The sequence below is a fragment of the Chiloscyllium punctatum genome, chromosome 7 (assembly GCF_047496795.1).
Source record: "Chiloscyllium punctatum isolate Juve2018m chromosome 7, sChiPun1.3, whole genome shotgun sequence".
In the NCBI taxonomy this organism is placed as follows: domain Eukaryota; kingdom Metazoa; phylum Chordata; class Chondrichthyes; order Orectolobiformes; family Hemiscylliidae; genus Chiloscyllium; species Chiloscyllium punctatum.
In genome coordinates, this window is record NC_092745.1 from 84,006,307 (window position 1) to 84,024,231 (window position 17,925).

General features: G+C 39.8%; 1 protein-coding gene across 4 annotated transcripts in view; it reads right to left on the reverse strand.

The window, feature by feature from the left end:
* Nucleotides 1–17,925, reverse strand: part of frem1b (Fras1 related extracellular matrix 1b) — a 195,636-nt gene that overhangs the window by 143,938 nt on the left and 33,773 nt on the right. For all 4 annotated transcript variants that reach the window (XM_072574234.1, XM_072574233.1, XM_072574232.1 and 1 more), the window contains 3 exons: nt 12,898–12,992; nt 7,775–8,076; nt 7,321–7,520 (listed from right to left, as the gene is read on the reverse strand). In XM_072574234.1, the coding sequence (XP_072430335.1) occupies nt 7,321–7,520; nt 7,775–8,076; nt 12,898–12,992 (597 nt within the window). The remainder of the gene's footprint in view (nt 1–7,320; nt 7,521–7,774; nt 8,077–12,897; nt 12,993–17,925) is intronic.

The following is a 17,925-nucleotide window of genomic DNA, read 5'->3' on the forward strand; positions in this document are numbered from 1 at the left end:
GTCCTTCATTAGGAAGGGTTTTTGCCTGAAATGTTGATTTTCTTGCTTCTTGGATGCTGCCTGACCTGCTGTGCTTTTCCTGCACTACACTCTCGACGCTAACCTCAGCATCTGCAGTCCTCACTTTCATCTCCTCTGAAGACATTCCCTCCATGTATTCCTACCTCCTTCTCTGTTCCATTTGTCAGGTTAGGCTGCCCACCAATATCCATGAAAGATCCATCATCTCCCACAGTTACCTTGATTATGCTTTTGCACAGCCTGCTTCATGTAAGGACTATTTTTATTCCCTCAGTTTTTCTGTCTCAGTTACTGCTATTCCAATGATACTACCTTTCATTGAGGTGTCTGTGAGACTTCATTTTTTGCTTAACCCAGGATTCCCCCTGTGTGGTAGACAGGGCCCTCAATATGTCCGGTCCCCATTTCTTGAACTTCTACCCTGACCTCTTTCCCCAGTCTGACTTTCCACAACAATAGCTTCCGTATTCATTCAAAAGGACTATCCTCTGCCATGTGTTCCATCACCATGGATGCTAAATCAAATGTATCCAAAAACACTGGAGAAATTCAATATCTTTGTTAGCACTGTGCAGGGACCATTCCCTCAATTCCTTTCCTCTGTTACTTTGAATATTTCTTCACTCCACCATGGCAATTTGTCACACAATCACTGAAGGTGCAACACTTGCTCTTATACCTCCTTCATCTTCATGGTCTAAAACCCCAAACACACCTTGCAGATGAAGCAGCAATTTACTTGTATTGCTTTCACTCTAGAAAATTGTATTCACTGCTCACAATGTGGTCTCCTGTAATTTGGTGAGGCCAAGTGCCGATTGGATGATTACTTTATGGAATATCTCTGCTCTATCTGCAAAAGTAACCCTGACCTTACAGTCTCTTACTATTCCAATGCACCATCTCACTCTCATGCAGCCATTTCTGTCTTATGTTATCTGCAGTGTTCCAGTGAAGCATCATGCAAGCTTGTGCAACAGCAGGTCATTTTCTGTTTGGGTATTTTATAGGTTTCTGGACTCAACATTGAATTCAACAACTTCAGACATGAACATTGTCCTTATCTTCCATCTTGATGATAACATCCACCACCATCGTCCCCCATAACAACATCTTGCTTTCATGTGTTTCCTCAGTAGCGCTGACATATTTTCTGCTATTAATACTAATCATTAACACCTATTCTCTATCACCTTTATTGCCAGTAATACTCCCTTTGCCTTATGTTATAGAATCCACACTATCTGTTTCACTTAATACTCCTCCTTCTTGGACAACAGCCCAAAAATCGCCATAATTTTCCACTCGAATTCAGTTCTACAGATGAGTCATATTGGACTTGAAATGTGAACTGTTTCTGTCTCCAGATGCTACCAAGTGTGAGGAGTTTCTCATGTATTTTCAATTTTATTTCCAATTTCCAACAGGAAGGGCTTGGAGGGGTATGAACCAGGTGCTGGCAGGTGGGACTAGATTGGGTTGGGATATCTGGTCGGCATGGACGGGTTGAACCGAAGGGTCTGTTTCCATGTTGTACATCTCTATGACTCTATCTGCCGTACTTTACTTTTATTGAAAAGTGAATGGCAATGCTGCTCAGTCAAAATGCTATATACTTTGCAATGCAGGGCATCATCCTTAACGGGGAAAGTTATATCCTGTGCATGTTTTTACAATATTGGCATGCAGCTCATTGCTCTCAAAGAAACAAGAAGCCTCCAGCATTGCTAGTCTGGTAGCTGTTGCAGTGACTGATATAAAGAAATGCTCCACTAAGTTAACTTCACTAATTTTTGATTGTTGTGATGCTTTTATTTGCTCCATTGTTCCTTAAATTTTCCAAAGCCTCATGACAGCTATTTTAGGTGCTTTCTTCTTTCAACAAATCATTGGCATTGAAAATTTTCTCTCAGGGAATCCTTCTTACTGAGTTTATAAGAGGAGGGCATGGAGGGATATTATGTGTTCACCTTGCTGGCCACATTAGATTAGATAGATTTATTACCATTTCACTTTGGTAGATGATTACTGCATCCAATTCCTGAAAAAAATGGATCAGTTCACAGAAATTACATCAAAATAATAAAGTTACTGGGAAAAATGCTTCAAAGATATTAATTCAAATCTGACCGTGAAAAATAGATTTTTTTTTAAAGCTTGTTTCAGTCAAGTTTTAGTTAGTTTCAATGCTGTACAAAAACTAATTCATTCCACTATTGCCCTTTAAGGCATTTAATCTGCTGTCTTTGCATGTGACTCTGCAACCATAGCAATGGGATCAACTATTAACTTCCAGTCAGGTCATGTCAAAATATTTCTACAAAGAAAAATGGAAGGTCACCTGACATTGGATACAACAAAAGCACACTCAACCCAGTCAAACCTACAAAGTCCTCCACATTTAGCATCTGGAACTTATGTAAATAATTGGGAGATCAGCCCCATAGATGCATCAATCAACAATCTGACTTTGCCATATTCAATTAATGGTGCCTTGTGATTCCTGTCTGTTCCCCCTCAGGTAGGTCATAGAAGTCAGTGGTGCCCAATTCAGATCAATTGGCTCTGAGAGTCTTCAACATTATCTCTCGACCCTATGAAGTCTCAGAGATATGAAAGCTTTTCACTGGCTACCACTTATTGCCTCTTTCAGAACTGCACTGGACCAAACACTTGTAAGAAACACTAAGAACAGTGTGGACACAGAACATATACTGGGTGGAGACTTTAATGTCCATGCCCAAAGTGCTTCAGTACTTCCAGTACCATTCATATCTCCAAAGACACATAGTGTCCAAATGGTAAATGAACAAGCAAGAGGGAAAATCTTCTTACCCTCAAACTCACTAATCTACCTGACATGAGTGCATTTGTCCATGATAATACTTGACTATTGCAGCGATAGAGTCATATAGTCAAAGAGATGTACAGCATGGAAACCGACACTTCAGTCCAACCTGTCCATGCCGACCAGATATCCCAACTGAATCCAGTCCCACCTGCCAGCACCCAGCCTATATCCCTCCAAACCCTTCCTATTCATATACCCATCCAAATTCCTTTTAAATGTTGCAATTGTACCAGGCTCCAACACTTCCTCTGGTAGCTCATTCCATACCCATACCACCCTCTGTGTGAAAACATTGCCCCTTAGATCTCTTTTATATCTTTCCCCTCTCACCCTAAACCTATGCCCTCGAGTTCTGGACTTCCCGACCCCAGGGAAAAGACTTTGCCTATTTATCCTATCCATGCCCCTCATAATTTTGTAAACCTCTATAAGGTCACCCCTCAGCCTACACCACTCCAGGGAAAACAGCCCCAGCCTGTTTAGCCTCTCCTATAGCTCAACCCTGGCAACATCCTTGTAAATCTTTTCTGAACCCTTTCAAGTTTCACAACATCTTTCCGATAGGAAGGAGACCAGAATTTCACGCAATATTCCAACAGTGGCCTAACTAATGTCCTGTTCAGCCGCAACATGACCTCCCAATTCCTGTACACAATACTCTGACCAATAAAAGAAAGCATACCAAATGCCTTCTTCACTATCCTATCTACCTGCAACTCCATTTTCAAGGACCTATGAACCTGCACTCCAAGGTCTCTTTGTTCAGCAACACTCCCTAGGACCTTACCATTAAGTGTATAAGTCCTGCTAAGATTTGCTTTCTCAAAATGCAGCACCTCGCATTTATCTGAATTAAACTCCATCTGCTACTTCTCAGCCCATTGGCCCATCTGATCAAGATCCTGTTGTAATCTGAGGTAAGCCTCTTCGCTGTCCACTACATCTCTAATTTTGGTGTCATCTGCAAACTTACTAACTGTACCTCTTATGCTTGCATCCAAATGTAAATGACAAAAAGTAGAGGACCCAGTACTGATCCTTGTGGCACTCCAAACGTCTGTCTGTACCTCGGACTAGAGAATCCCCGAACACATTGGTCTCTTGGAACCCAACATACCCCTCGTTGCATTAGAGCCAGTCTCAATACCATAAACTTGACTGTTTGTGCTACATTCCCCTGAGAATCCATCACCCCCTACATTTTCTAAAACAGCATACCTGTTTGAAATGGGTATAGCCATAAAAGACTCCTGCACTAGCTGCCCACCTCTCTTACCTTTCCTGGAGTTAACCCATCTATGTGACTGTATCTGAGACTTTTCCCCCTTCCTATACCTGCCATCCGTCACATACTGTTGCTGTTGCAAATTCCTTATTGCTTCTAACTGTCTCTCCAACCGATCCATTTGATCTGATATGATTCGCAACTGACAGCATTTATGGCAGATATAATCTGCAGTAACCCTTAAGATCTCTTTAAACTCCCACATCTGACAAGAAGTACATATCACTCTACAAAAGGCCATTTTTGCTCCTTCACAATCTACAGACCCAGAAAATAACAAACACTGCCCCAGGTTAAAATTAATAGCCATGGCTTATATTTTAAGTTTAATCAAAAGACATATCTCCAAAATATAATCAAGAAAGAACCCACTCTACTCACTACTGCAGACTTTCTGTAGGCTACACGTAAAACAACTCCAATGCTAATATTTATTTTCTCAGTTTCCTCATGTGGTTCTACTATGGTTAAATCCAAAACATAGATCCATCTATGTCTGTAAAGCTTAATTCTAATAGGATACCTGCAGTTTTCCAATTCAAACTAGGGAATTTGGTGATCATTTTCCTGATCTTCTCTTTCTTCTGCAAACATGGCTCAAGCATGTTTTACCTCTTTTGGCAAGGCTGGCACTTGAAATCATGTTGAATATACAGCATCTACGGCATGTTTTACATCTGACTCACCGCCTGCATAGACTATTGATCCGGTCAGATCACAAAAAAAGTCCTCTGTTCAACCAGCACTATTTGTTTTGTGACCTTTTGTCTCCTGAGGTGTTTTCAATTATGTCTGTCACCTATTATTTTCCTCTCGACATCGGTCATGTCAAAGAATATACTGAGATGCTTTGCATGCTTTTTCCCCCCAAAGGTATTATTAATATTTGTCTCCAACACTTTTCACTTTTCCTTTAAATTTCATTGCATGCAACTTTCTTCTTTCATCATTTGGTATTTTCTGTACACATCCAGATTTTCCACTACTGGTGCCAAAGTAAGAAAATTAATGTTTTCTGGAGCACAGCTAATGAGGGCTGAATAGTAGAGAAATTAGACAAGTATTCCTTGGGGTAATGTCCTGCATTCAACTTTCTTCATCTTGAAGTGAAACAGTTCATGAAGATTGATACTTAAATGCACACTGGTCTCTTTATTTGTGGGGAATCAATGGCTTTGTGATATCATCATTAGTCTGTTAATCCAGAGACCCAGAAAATATTCCAGAACCTGGGTTCAAATCCTGCCATGGTAAATGGTGGAATTTGAATTTGATAAAAAAAAGTCTGGAATTACAACTCTAATAATGACCACAAATCCATTGTTGATTGTGGAAAAAAATCCATCTGGTTCACTAATATCCTTTAGGGAAGGAATCTGACATCTTTACATGGTCTGGCCTACATGTGACTCCAGACCCATAGCAATGCAGTTGACTCTCAACTGCCCTTTGGACATTAATATTGGCCTAGCCAACAAGGCCCTCATCCTGTAAATGAATAAAACATTCTTAAACTGTGGGGAGTTTCTTGAAGCACAATGGGAAATGTAACCAATGCCAAAAGAATAATGGAATAGGTTTCCATTCTTGTGGAAATTTAGCTACACAGACCATGGGGATTAGAGAAAGTTGAAGGTTGAGTTGCCATAGGAACCAGCAGAACCATGGCTAAGACCAAGGTTGGGGGGTAGAGGGGATAGAGATGGGATACATTAAGCTGAGAAGTATAAACTATTCTGATAACTTTGTATTTTAGAAGAAGCTAAATTGGGTAACCAGGAGAAACTCATTCTCAGTCATGTTTGATTTAAAACTCAATAAGCTGCTTCATCATTGACCTTTTTCTCATTATATGGTCAGAAATGGGGAAGTTTGCTGAATATTGCACAATGTTCAACACCGTTCACAATTCCTTAGATTCTGAAGCATTCCTTGGCAAAATGCAATGAAACATGGAGCTGAGAACTGAGAAGTGGCAAGTAACATTTGTACTATGCAAGTGCCTGGCAATGGTCATTTCCAGCAAGAGAGCATTTAACAATTACCCCTTGACAAATAATGGCAGAACCATGACTGAAGTCCCTACAACCAACATCCTGGGAGTTCCCATTGAACAGAAACTCAACTGGACTCTCCATATAAATATTCTGGATTCAAGAACAGGTCAGATGCTAGGAATCTTCAAGTTAGTAACTCTCCTCCTGAATCCTCAAAGTCTGTCCACCATGTACACAGCACAAGTCTGGAATGTGATGGAATACTGCCTACTTATCTGAATGAGTGCAGCTCTATCAACAGTCAGGAGTCTTGACAACATGTAGGGCAAAGCAGTGCTTGATGGCATCATTTCCACTGAAATTCACTCCCTCCATCTCTGATGCTCAGTAGCAATGACATGTACCATCTAAATATTACAAACATTTACCAAGGCTCCTCAGAGAGCACCTATCAAACCCACAACAACTACCATACAGAAGGCATAGGGTTGCAAAAATGGAAACATCACCACTTGCAAGTTTATCTCCAAACTGTTCAACACGGTGATTTGGAAATAAATTACAATTGCTTCACTGTCACTGGGTCAAAAATTAGAACTCCCTCATAACAACATTGTGGATGTATCTACATCAAATGGAGTGTAGCAGTTAAGGAGGGCAGCTCACTACTACCACATTCTCAAGGGCAATTAAAGATGGACAAGAAATACTGGCATAACCATTGAAGGAGGAGAAAGTGAGGACTGCAGATGCTGGAGATCAGAGCTGAAAATGCGTTGCTGGAAAAGTGCAGCAGGTCAGGCAGCATCCAAGGAGCAGGAGAATCGACGTTTTGGGCATGAGCTTCAGGAAGCCCACTGAAGCCCACGTTCCCAAAATGAATAATAAAAAAGTTTAAAGCAAGGATATAGTTTTCTCTGATTGCCTTTATGAATCAAGAAATATATTCATCTAAAATGTTACCACAGAAGATTACATTTAAATTTACAATGACATTGTAGATTGTATTTTGTAGAACAAACAACTTAGATCTTACGTTTCATCACTGTATGTATTCTTGTCCTCCTAAATATAACAGCTTCGTTATATAAAGCCACCTCATAAAGTGTTCATTAACATTTAAACATTTATTCAATCGATTTAAAATGTTTTGATAAGATGGTTACCTGAAGGAGGTATCTGGTCCTTTTATCTCTGACTTCGACTCTAATTGGAATATAGTCAGTATCAGGAGAGGGTGGACTGAGGTGTTGATATTTCAGTTCCATTGCTAGGAACTCTTCACAATTAGCCTTTAAGAATCGCACTTCCTTAACACCAGTTAGGCAAGCCTTGTTGTTGGGACATGTAATTTTAGCCTGTCTTACTGAAGAATTGAAATTGTGAAAACACTTTGTGTACATACACGTTTTTTCATTACTGAATTGTTGCATTTATTGATGTGGCTAGAAGTAACCACTTCAATATATTATTACTTAAATTCACGTATCATTTTTGTTAGATGTTTCCTCTTTATCTTCTTTATTTAATTACCATCTCTAAGTTATTAAATCAGAACAAGTAAATCTTTTACACTGTGTAATGTTCTTCGATTTAAAATAAAACAAAGTGAGAAATTACCTTTTCTAACGTTCTGCTTCAGCGCATCATCTCGTACCTGTCCTTGGTGATGATACTTTGGATCATCAACAATAAGCTGACCATGGGCTGGAACAAAGGCCTCTGTTGATAACATTTTTACCGTACAAGTTATGTTTGAGTCGTATTTAAAAGACACAACATTTTTGTCAATAGGATTTGATATCCCGTAAAACTCTTGAACCTGAAGGCCAACCAATCCAAACTTGATTATACTGGATTTTGGTTCTGTAATTTGTATGTTCAATAGAAATGTTTCCATAAACGTCTGAGTTTCTGTGAATCTGGAAAGAAAAGAGAAAAATGACACATTCTGCATTCCTGCACATTTTCAGCCAGTTTTTTAAGTGTTGTTTAGCAGAGACCCATGCATGTTGTAATTAGCTAGCAGCAATAAATTTTAGTTCTTTAATATTCAAACAAAGTCTTGAACAATAACTGTATTGAAGGTATATTGTTATGCCATAGGAATATGCCAAAGGAAGTGTCATGAGTCTGAACCTAGTTTCCAACAACAGTATGTTTTGTTAAATGTGGCATTAAAATCATGTCCTTTCATTTGCTTATGTTTTAGATTTTTTTTTGCTTATGTTTTAGATTTTTTTACTGATACTATTTTAAAAGTTCTGAATTATTGCTTAACATATGTTGTTGATTAACCTCAAGGCACTACAAATATGCCATGAATAAATGTTGTGACTGGTGTGGTATTGACTCAAGCAGAGGAGTGTGGACTTGGCTTTGTTGGCTGGTATCTGTTAAGTGAGGACAGTTCGATCAGTCATATAGTCACCAAATCTGGACACAGTATTCCAAGACTAAGATTTCCAATCATATTCGTTAACCTGTCTATTAAAGGATACACATCAGCTTTTGACAAAGTAGGAATTATCAGCAATAATTTCCAATGTTCTATAGCTTTACCACATGTGATCTTCAGGGTAACTGATAAAGAATAGTAATTGGAGAGGAAGGCTATTATAAAAAATTGGAACACACAATAAGCCAACTTTTTGAAGGAGAGAAGGGAAAAATTTGGAAGGAAAAAGGTAAATTCTGATGTCTGCTAGTGAATGCCATTGAAAACAAAATTCTATTGTCCTACTTATTAAATATTTTATTGGAAGGAAACTCATTTTATTGGGACTTTCTGCATTATTAAAGGCAGCTGAGTTCACACATGCCATCAAAGAAAATTAGGGGATCATTCGAAAAGGAAGGTTTTTTTCTTTAATCTGGCCATCATGAGGGACATGGATAGGGTGAATTTACCAAAGTCTTTTTCCTAGGGGGGGATAGTCCAAAACTAGAGGACACAGATTTAAGGTGAGAGGGTAAAACATTAAAAAGGAGTTGAGGGGCAATTTTTTCACGCAGAGGGTGGTATGTCTATGGAACGATCTACCAGAAGAGGTGGTAGAGGTGGTTACAATTACTACATTTAAAAGGCATCTGGATGGGAACATGAATAGGGAGGGTTTAGAGGGATATGGGCCAAATGCTGGTAAATGTGACAAGGTTAAATTGAGATGTCTGGTCAACTCAGATGAGTTGGACCAAAGGGTATGTTTCTGTGCTATATGACTATATGACTTTATAAGGACATTGCAGTGGTCATTTTTACCAAAACTGCTATGGATATGAACAGATACACTGCTGACAATGAGGTCACATAGATCATTGACAATGAGGTCAGATAGAATTTATTTCACAGGTTGCTTCCCTCAGGAGCTGCTTCAGACCCAATCTAGATCATGACATTTAGGACTCGCTCAGGTCAGTTGTTAATGGTGCTACTGAGCCACTATTGATGGCCGATATTGAAGTACCAGTCCAGAGTACATTCTGACACCATGCCACTCCAATGGTTTCCTTCAACTGCTGTACAACATGAAGGAAGCACTGACCCATCAGCAGGGCATTGTGTCAGAATATGGTTTCCTTGCATATGTTTGACTTGATGCCATGAGATTTCATGGAGTTTGGAGTGGATATTGAGGTCTTCTAGGGAAACCCCCATTGAATATCAATGTGCTGACACCTCTGGTGGATCCATTCTGCTAGTAAGGCTAGACATATCAAGATGATGATGTTTATGACAGGTCATTATTTTTATGACTCTGTGAGTATGACTACATCAGGTTGTAGATTAACTAATCTGTGAGACAGCTCTTCCAATTTTGGTACTGTCCCCAGACAATGTTTTGCAGAATCGAGAGGTCTGTGTTCACCATTGTCATCTCTATTTGCATTCATTTGTTCAGGTTTCATAGCAGTTTGATACAACTGAGAGGTTTGCTAGGCTAAATCAGAAGACAGTAAAGAGTGAACTATAGTGTTATGGGTCTGGAGTCACATGTAAGCCACACCAGGTAAAGATGGCAGATATTGTTCTGTAAAGGATATTAGTGAACAAGTTTTTAAAGACAATTGACAGTGGTTACAATGTCACCATTCAACGAGCTTTTAATTCTATATTTAATGCATTCAAATTTCACTATTTGCTGTGTTGGGACTCAACTCATGCCTCCAGTCCATTCGCTTGGGCTCTGCATTACTGGTCCAATGTCATTACCACTACTGCACTGTCTCCCCTCAACTATGTCTTCACTACATCTCAAATTGCATCTACATTGCCACAGATACAACAAAATGCAACAAATGTTGGGAAACTCCAGGGTAAGGTATAAGAGACTGAATTGTTAAAATATAGTAGACTGGAATGTTTGGGAACATCATGCTATGTTAAGAGAGCTTCTACAATGTTCTGGCTTTAAAGGTCCTATATGAGATGAGGTTAAACAGTCCAATCAAGTCCCTAATGCACATTTGTCACCAACAAAAAATGTTCTTAATTTTAGATTTATTTGAACATCCCATTCAAAGACACTGCTGGGAGGAATAGACAAATGTTACTGTAAACAGCTGAAATAAGGTTGAAGCTGAAATACATTGTTGGAGAAGTAATACTAAAGACACGTGTTCCAGAAATAGCTCTGCTTCTAACTAAGTTGTTCCAGTGCACTGACAACCTATACCAGCTTGAGAAGATGAAAATTGTCCAAGCATCTCCTGACAGAAGTAAGCAGGAGAAATCCAATCCAGCCAATTATTGTCCCATCAATCTGCTCTTGATCATCAGCAAAGTGATGGAATGCAGTGTTCTTAAGCAGCACTTACACAGCAGTAACTTGTTCACCATTGTTTAGCTTCGGTTCCACCTGGACAGTTCATCTCAGACCTCATTAAAACCCTTATAAACACAGTGGAACATGAGAGGTGAAGGAAGAATCATTGTCCTTGATATGAAGGCAATATTTGACTATGTATTGCATCAAATAGTTCTTTGAGGCATATAGCTGATGTCATACGTGGCAGAAAAAAAAGATGGTTGTGTTTGTTGGAGGTCAGTCATCTCAGCTCCCAGGATGTCACTGCAGAAATCCCTCAGGGTAGCTATTTTCTAATCAACTTGTTTGGGAATGTTATTACATGCCTCTTGTGCAAGTGGAACTTGATCCTGGGCCTCCTGGCTCAGATGTCAGAACACTACCACCATACCACAAGCACCCTTGTTCCTCAGGATAGTACCCTAGCTGCCATCATTTTCAGCTGCTTCATTAATAACTTTCCCTCCAGCATAAAGTCATAGATGGTGAGGTTTGGTGATGATTTAAAACCATTCATGACTTCATAGAGACTGAAGCAGCATTTGCCCGCATTCAACCAGTATGATATTTACTGGGCCAACAAGAGGCACAAAATATTCATGCCAAACAAGCTCCGTTAATGATTATCTCCAACAAGAGGGAACCATAGGGGAAGTGATGATGTAGCAGTAATGTCACTGGTCGAGTATCCAGAGCCACAAGAAAATGGTCTAGGAACACGGATTTGAATCCCATCATAGCAAAGGATGAAATTTTAATTCAGTAGTAAATTCAAAGCTGGTCTAATGGCAACTGCATAACCATGGCCGATTGTAACAATCCATCTGGTTCACTCGAGAAGAGAATCTGCTTTCCTAACCTGGTCTTGTCTACCTATCATTCGAGATCCACATCAAAGTGTTCCACATTTCAATGCCTCTGAACAAGTCACTCAGATCCAGGAAAATAAATGTTGGCCCAGTGAGTAATGCCTACATCACAAGAATTAATAAAACAAACGCTCCCCTTGACATTCAATGGCATTACCAGTGCTGAATGCCTAATCATCAACAACCATCAATTACCATTGATCAGAAATTTAACTGAACAAGCATTGTGGCTACAAGAACAGGTCAAAGTTAGAGATTCTGCAGCGAATAATTCACCTTTTGAATTCCCAATGTCTGTCCAATCTGCAAGATGTTACTCAGCAATATGATGGAATACTCCCACCTTCCACCACCTGAGTGCAGCTCCAACCATATCCAGGAAGCATGACACCATTCAAACCATAGCAGCTGTCTTGAAAGACATCCCAACTATTACCTTCAACATTCACTTCCTTTACATTCAGTGGACAATGCAACTGTGTGCACTAACCTACAAAATGCACTGCAACATGTTGCCAAGTTTCCTTTAACAGCACCTTCCAAACCTTTCAACGCTATCACCAGAAAAACAACAGCAGCAGATACATGGGAACATTACCGTCTGCAAGTTCTCTCCCAAAACACGCAACATACTGACTTGGAAATATATCATTGTTCATAGGTCAAAATTCTAGAACAACCTTCTGAAAAGAACTATGTGTGCCTCTATACAAGATTAAATGCAATAATTAAAGAAGGTAACTCAACGTCACCTTCTACAGACTCTGGGAAGGCAATTAATGTTGGTCTTGCCAGTGAGGTCACATCGCACATGAACATTCCTTATTCAGCTGATCTCAAAATAAAGCCATGTACAGAGAAAGAGATAAAGTTAGTTTGAAATTATACTTTACATATACACAATATGGATAATACACCCTTTCCTCATCCATCCAGGAATGACTCTATTCTCCACATAATATGGCATGACAATTAAAACCTGTGTTTGTTGTAAAATTAATTGATTAGGTTAACAGTTCATGCTGTAAATAACACATGATTATTATTTGGATAATCTATACATTACCCATAGATCCTTAGCATCACGTTATCTTCCTTTAACAGAGGGCAGCCATTATGGGTATATTTCACTTCATGAGGGAGGAAATGGCAGTCAAAAACCTGCTCAGAAAAAAAGTCATTCATTAGTACTTTTTATGGTTTGAATGTTTAATAAAGTTATTCTTCACATTCCTAGAATAAATGTGAAATGTTTGAGAATACTGGAAAACTGAAATTAAAGCAGAAAGTGCTAGAGAAACCCAACATCTACTGTGTAGCAGCATTTCTAGAGAGTGAAGCAGTTTAACATTTCGAGTTGCACATTACTCCTTTCAGAATAGTTCCATAGAAGAATTACTTTTGACTCTAAACATTAACTGTGATTTTCTCTTCATAACCAAAAACAGGAATTGTGGGAAAAGCTCCACAGGTCTGGCAGAACTGGTTCTGAGGAAGGGGTCACGACCTGAAACGTTAAATCTGATTTCTCTTCAACAAAGACAATCCTAATTCTGGATTAGTGGTGCTGGAAGAGCACAGCAGTTTAGGCAGCATCCAAGTCGCTTTGAAATCGACGTTTCGGGCAAAAGCCCTTCATCAGGATGCCTTTCAAACTTTCTTCATACATCAGTCTAGTGAATCTTTGTTGCACACACTCCATAGCTTCCTCAGATAAGGAAACCAAAACTGTACACAATATTCCAGGTGTGGTCCCACTGAAGCCCTGCAAAACTACAGCAAGGTATCCCTGGTCATGTACTCAAATCCTCTCACTATGAAGACCAACATACTTTTGGCTTCTTCATCACTTGCTGCACCTACCTTCTTACTTTCAGTGATACTGTACAAGGACACCCAGGTCTCATTGTACCATGCTACTTTCTCCCCACCCTCACCCTCTTCTCACTTATCTCTCCACCCTTCAGGCTCTCTGCCTGTATTCCTGATGAAGGGCTTTTGCCCGAAACATTGATTTTCCTGCTCCTCGGACGCTGCCTGAACTGCTGTGCTTTTCCAGCACCACTCTAATCTATACCCTGTACCTCCCCCTTTCTCAATCCAATACCATTCAAGCAATAACCTGCCTTACTGTATTTTTCTATCAAAGTGGACAACCTCACATTTATCCACAGTATACTTCATCTGCCATATAGTTACCTAACATGTGTGCATTCCCCTTGCAACCAGCTTTGTGCTGTCTGCAAATTTGGAGATATCACATTTAGGTCCCTCAGTTAAAACATTAATATATATTGTGAATAGAGTCATAGAGTCATAGAGATGTACAGCATGGAAACAGACCTTCGGTCCAACCCGTCCATGCCGATCAAACATCCCAACCCAATCTAGTCACACCTGTCAGCACCCGGCCCATATCCCTCCAAACCCTTCCTATTCATATACCCATCCAAATGCCTCTTAAATGTTGCAATTGTACCAGCCTCCACCACATCCTCTGGTAGCTCATTCCATACATGTACCACCCTCTGCATGAAAAAGTTGCCCCTTAGGTCTCTTTTATATCTTTCCCCTCTCACCCTAAACCTATGCTCTCTAGTTCTGGACTCCCTGACCCCAGGGAAAAGACTTTGCCTATTTATCCTATCCATGCCCCTCATAATTTTGTAAACCTCTATAAGGTCACCCTTCAGCCTCCGACTCTCCAGGGAAATCAGCCCCAGCCTGTTCAGCCTCTCCCTGTAGCTCAGATCCTCCAACCCTGGCAACATACTTGTAAATCTTTTCTGAACCCTTTCAAGTTTCACAACATCTTTCCGATAGGAAGGAGGCCGGAACTGCATGCAATATTCCAACAGTGGCCTAACCAATGTCTTGTACAGCCGCAACATGACCTCCCAACTCCTGTACTCAATACTCTGACCAATAAAGGAAAGCATACTAAACGCCGTCTTCACTATCCTATCTACGTGTGACTCCACTTTCAAGGAGCTATGAACCTGCACTCCAAGGTCTCTTTGTTCAGCAACACTCCAAGCACTAATCCCTACAGTACCCAACCAGTCATTGTCTGCCACTTGAAGAAAGACGCATTTACTCCTCGTCTTTGTTTCCGGACTACCAATCAGATCTCCATCCATATCGGTACATTACACTCAATCCCATGTGCTTTAATTTTATATGCTAATATCTTACGTGGAACCTTATCAAAAGCCTTCTGAAAATCCAAGTAAACTATTTCTACTCGCTCCCCCGATCATCTTTACCAGTTACATCTTTGAAAAATTACAGGAGATTTGTTAAGCTTGATTTCCCTTTTGTAAACCCATGCTGACTGTCCAATCCTGCCACTGCAGTCCAAGTGTTCTGCTGCTATTAATCTTTTATAAGGAGTCTAGTATTCCCCTATTGCTGATGTCAGGTGATCTGCTCTGGAAATCTTTGTTTTCTGTCTATCTACTTTTTAAATTATTGGGGTTACATTAGCTACCCTTGAATCCATAGGAATTGTTCCAGAGTCCATAAAATCTTAAAATATGGCCACCAATACACCCACTATCTCTTGGACCACTTCCTTATTTCTAGGACCACTTCCTTCAGTACTCTGTGTGGCGATGCTGTCACTTCGAAAGGTTATTTTGTCCTGGGTATTTTTTGAAGACAGGTTATAAGAGCAAAGGTGACAAACTAGCTACTGAAGATGGGTTAAGAAAACTGTATATGAGGCCTTTAGGTTATTTTAAAAGTTAGAACAAATCTTTGAATGGGAGTGGCCAGCTCTCAAAGACAGGCTTTCTAGTTTTCTTTCAGCTGTAGCATCAGAGGTTTTTTGGGGGCTCAGAAGAGTCAAAAGCTTCAGGGAATGATTCCTAGCAGCTACGTTCTCCGGAATTTCTCTTCGATTGAAGAACTTCATGTAAGAATTTGTGTCTGAACTTGCTTTGTTGCTGAGAGGTATGTTTATGGGATGTTAATATAATGGAACAGTTAATGGGTAATAGGTACTGTGCCTATTATTCTGTTAAGTTTTCCAATAGTTAAGTTATTCTAAATTCCTCTTTCTTTTATTGGTATTTTAACTATAGTGTTTAAATAAATTGTGTTTTGCTTAACATTGAGTAATTTGTTCTGTTGCATCACATCTGGAACATGCAATTCACATCTCCCTTCAAAATAAGTAAAAGTTAAGGTATAGGCTATCTTCTTAAGATATTTTGAGGGGGTCTTGTCTGGTCCATAACAACTGGGGTATGGATTAGTGGGTGGTGTGGATTTATCTGCCTTCAATCCCATCAATTTCCCCATCAGTATTGCTTTTCTAATACTAATTTCCTTCAGTTCCTCTCTCTCACTAGGCATTGCATTCCACAACATTTTTGGGATGTCATTTATTTTTGCTTTTGTGAGATTAGTACCAACATGTATATTTAATTTGTCTGCCATCTCTTTGTTCCCTATTATAACTTCCCTGTTTCTGACTTCACTAAAATGAAGTTTTGTCTTCGCTAATCCTTTTCTCTTCACATATCTTTAAAAGCTTTTACAATTGGTTTTAATGCTCCCAGCAAACTTACTTTCAGACTTCATTATCCTCCTCTTAATAAATCCCTTTGTCCTCTTTTGCTGAAATCGAGCAAGCATGACCCAGTCAGGGCCTATGGGCAGGCTGCCAGATTGATTAAATCTCTGATCTAACAGAAGCCAGCAGAACAATGGCTCACTAACATGACCTCAGGTTTTTCTATACCAGGTTTTTCCTACCCACCTACTGACCCATATGAATCAAGTCAAACACTTGGGGAGGAGTGAAATACATTTTTAAAAAAGTATTGTAAAAATGATAAAGAGAACCAACCTAAGTAACTCATGTGAGAACGTATAAAAATGTTCAACAAAGCTTATGACAGGAAAAAAGCCCAGGGGTTTGTTGTGTAAGGGTTTTAGGACGCTGGTCTAATGAGATTTCAGGGCAATTCATCCAAGGGCATAAATGTTCAGTGTGAGCAGAATTAGATAGAAAGAAAATAATTCAAAATGGAAGACTGTTACAGTTCACAGAGCAGTCTCTTAACAATGTTAACAATGAGTTTAGAACCTGGTATCTCTCAGAATGTTATGAATATAATATGCAATAGAGTTTTGAAGACACTGAAACTTGAATCACCTGCAGAGACCTTTTATTCAACTTGTCGACACTCCATAGACACCATTTGTATGGTTTTTTGATCTCTCTGTCCATTGATCTCTCGGTCTACAAATTCTGTGCTTGTGCGCTTCTCTCTCACTTCACCTGATGAGGGGACAATTCTCTGAAAGCTTGTGATTACAACTAAGCCTATTGGACTATAGACTGGTATTGGCTGATTTCTGACTTTGAACCCAGACTGTCAGGTGTGGCCCTAGTGCCACACAACAAAAGACAAACAATCCTGACTGACTGGAGCCCAAGCTCCCCAAACCGACAGCAGGCCAAGCAGTTGGATTCCATGCTCTGGGCTGAATGGAATGTACACTTGCTCCAATTAAGTTTCCTCTCATTCACAACTCATGGTTTCTTGCTTCTTGGACACTGTTCATCTCTGTACCAGAATCATGGGAATGTCATTCAAACACTGCCACCCTCTCTATCTTTACCGCTCTGGTGGTTCCATATCCTTCAGCCCAAACAAATACCTATTCACCGTATATACGATACCCTGCCTTTCATGCATAGGCTGCCACCTTTTTCATTTATCAGTTGGGCTTTAAAATCATCCAGGCAGACAATCTACATTCCCTTTTGAAAAGTCGACTGGACTGGAGAACTTACAGTGCAAGTGAAAGGAAGCTTCATTCAAAGCTGTGCTGTTAAAAGAAAAAGCAGCTAGTACTTATCCCAAAATACAGAATGAAGTGCCAGACACACATCACCAATTCTGGAGTTAAGTATCCCCCATTATGGGTAGGGAGTGCATTGGTCTTTGTTATGGAAATAACATTTGGTTCAGGCAGTCCTGTGTAGACCAAGGCATGAAATAAATCACTGATAAAAGAGTTATTAAACACTTGGTGATTCCGCAGTGTGACAACAAGAGTGAAACTTGAGAGACGAATC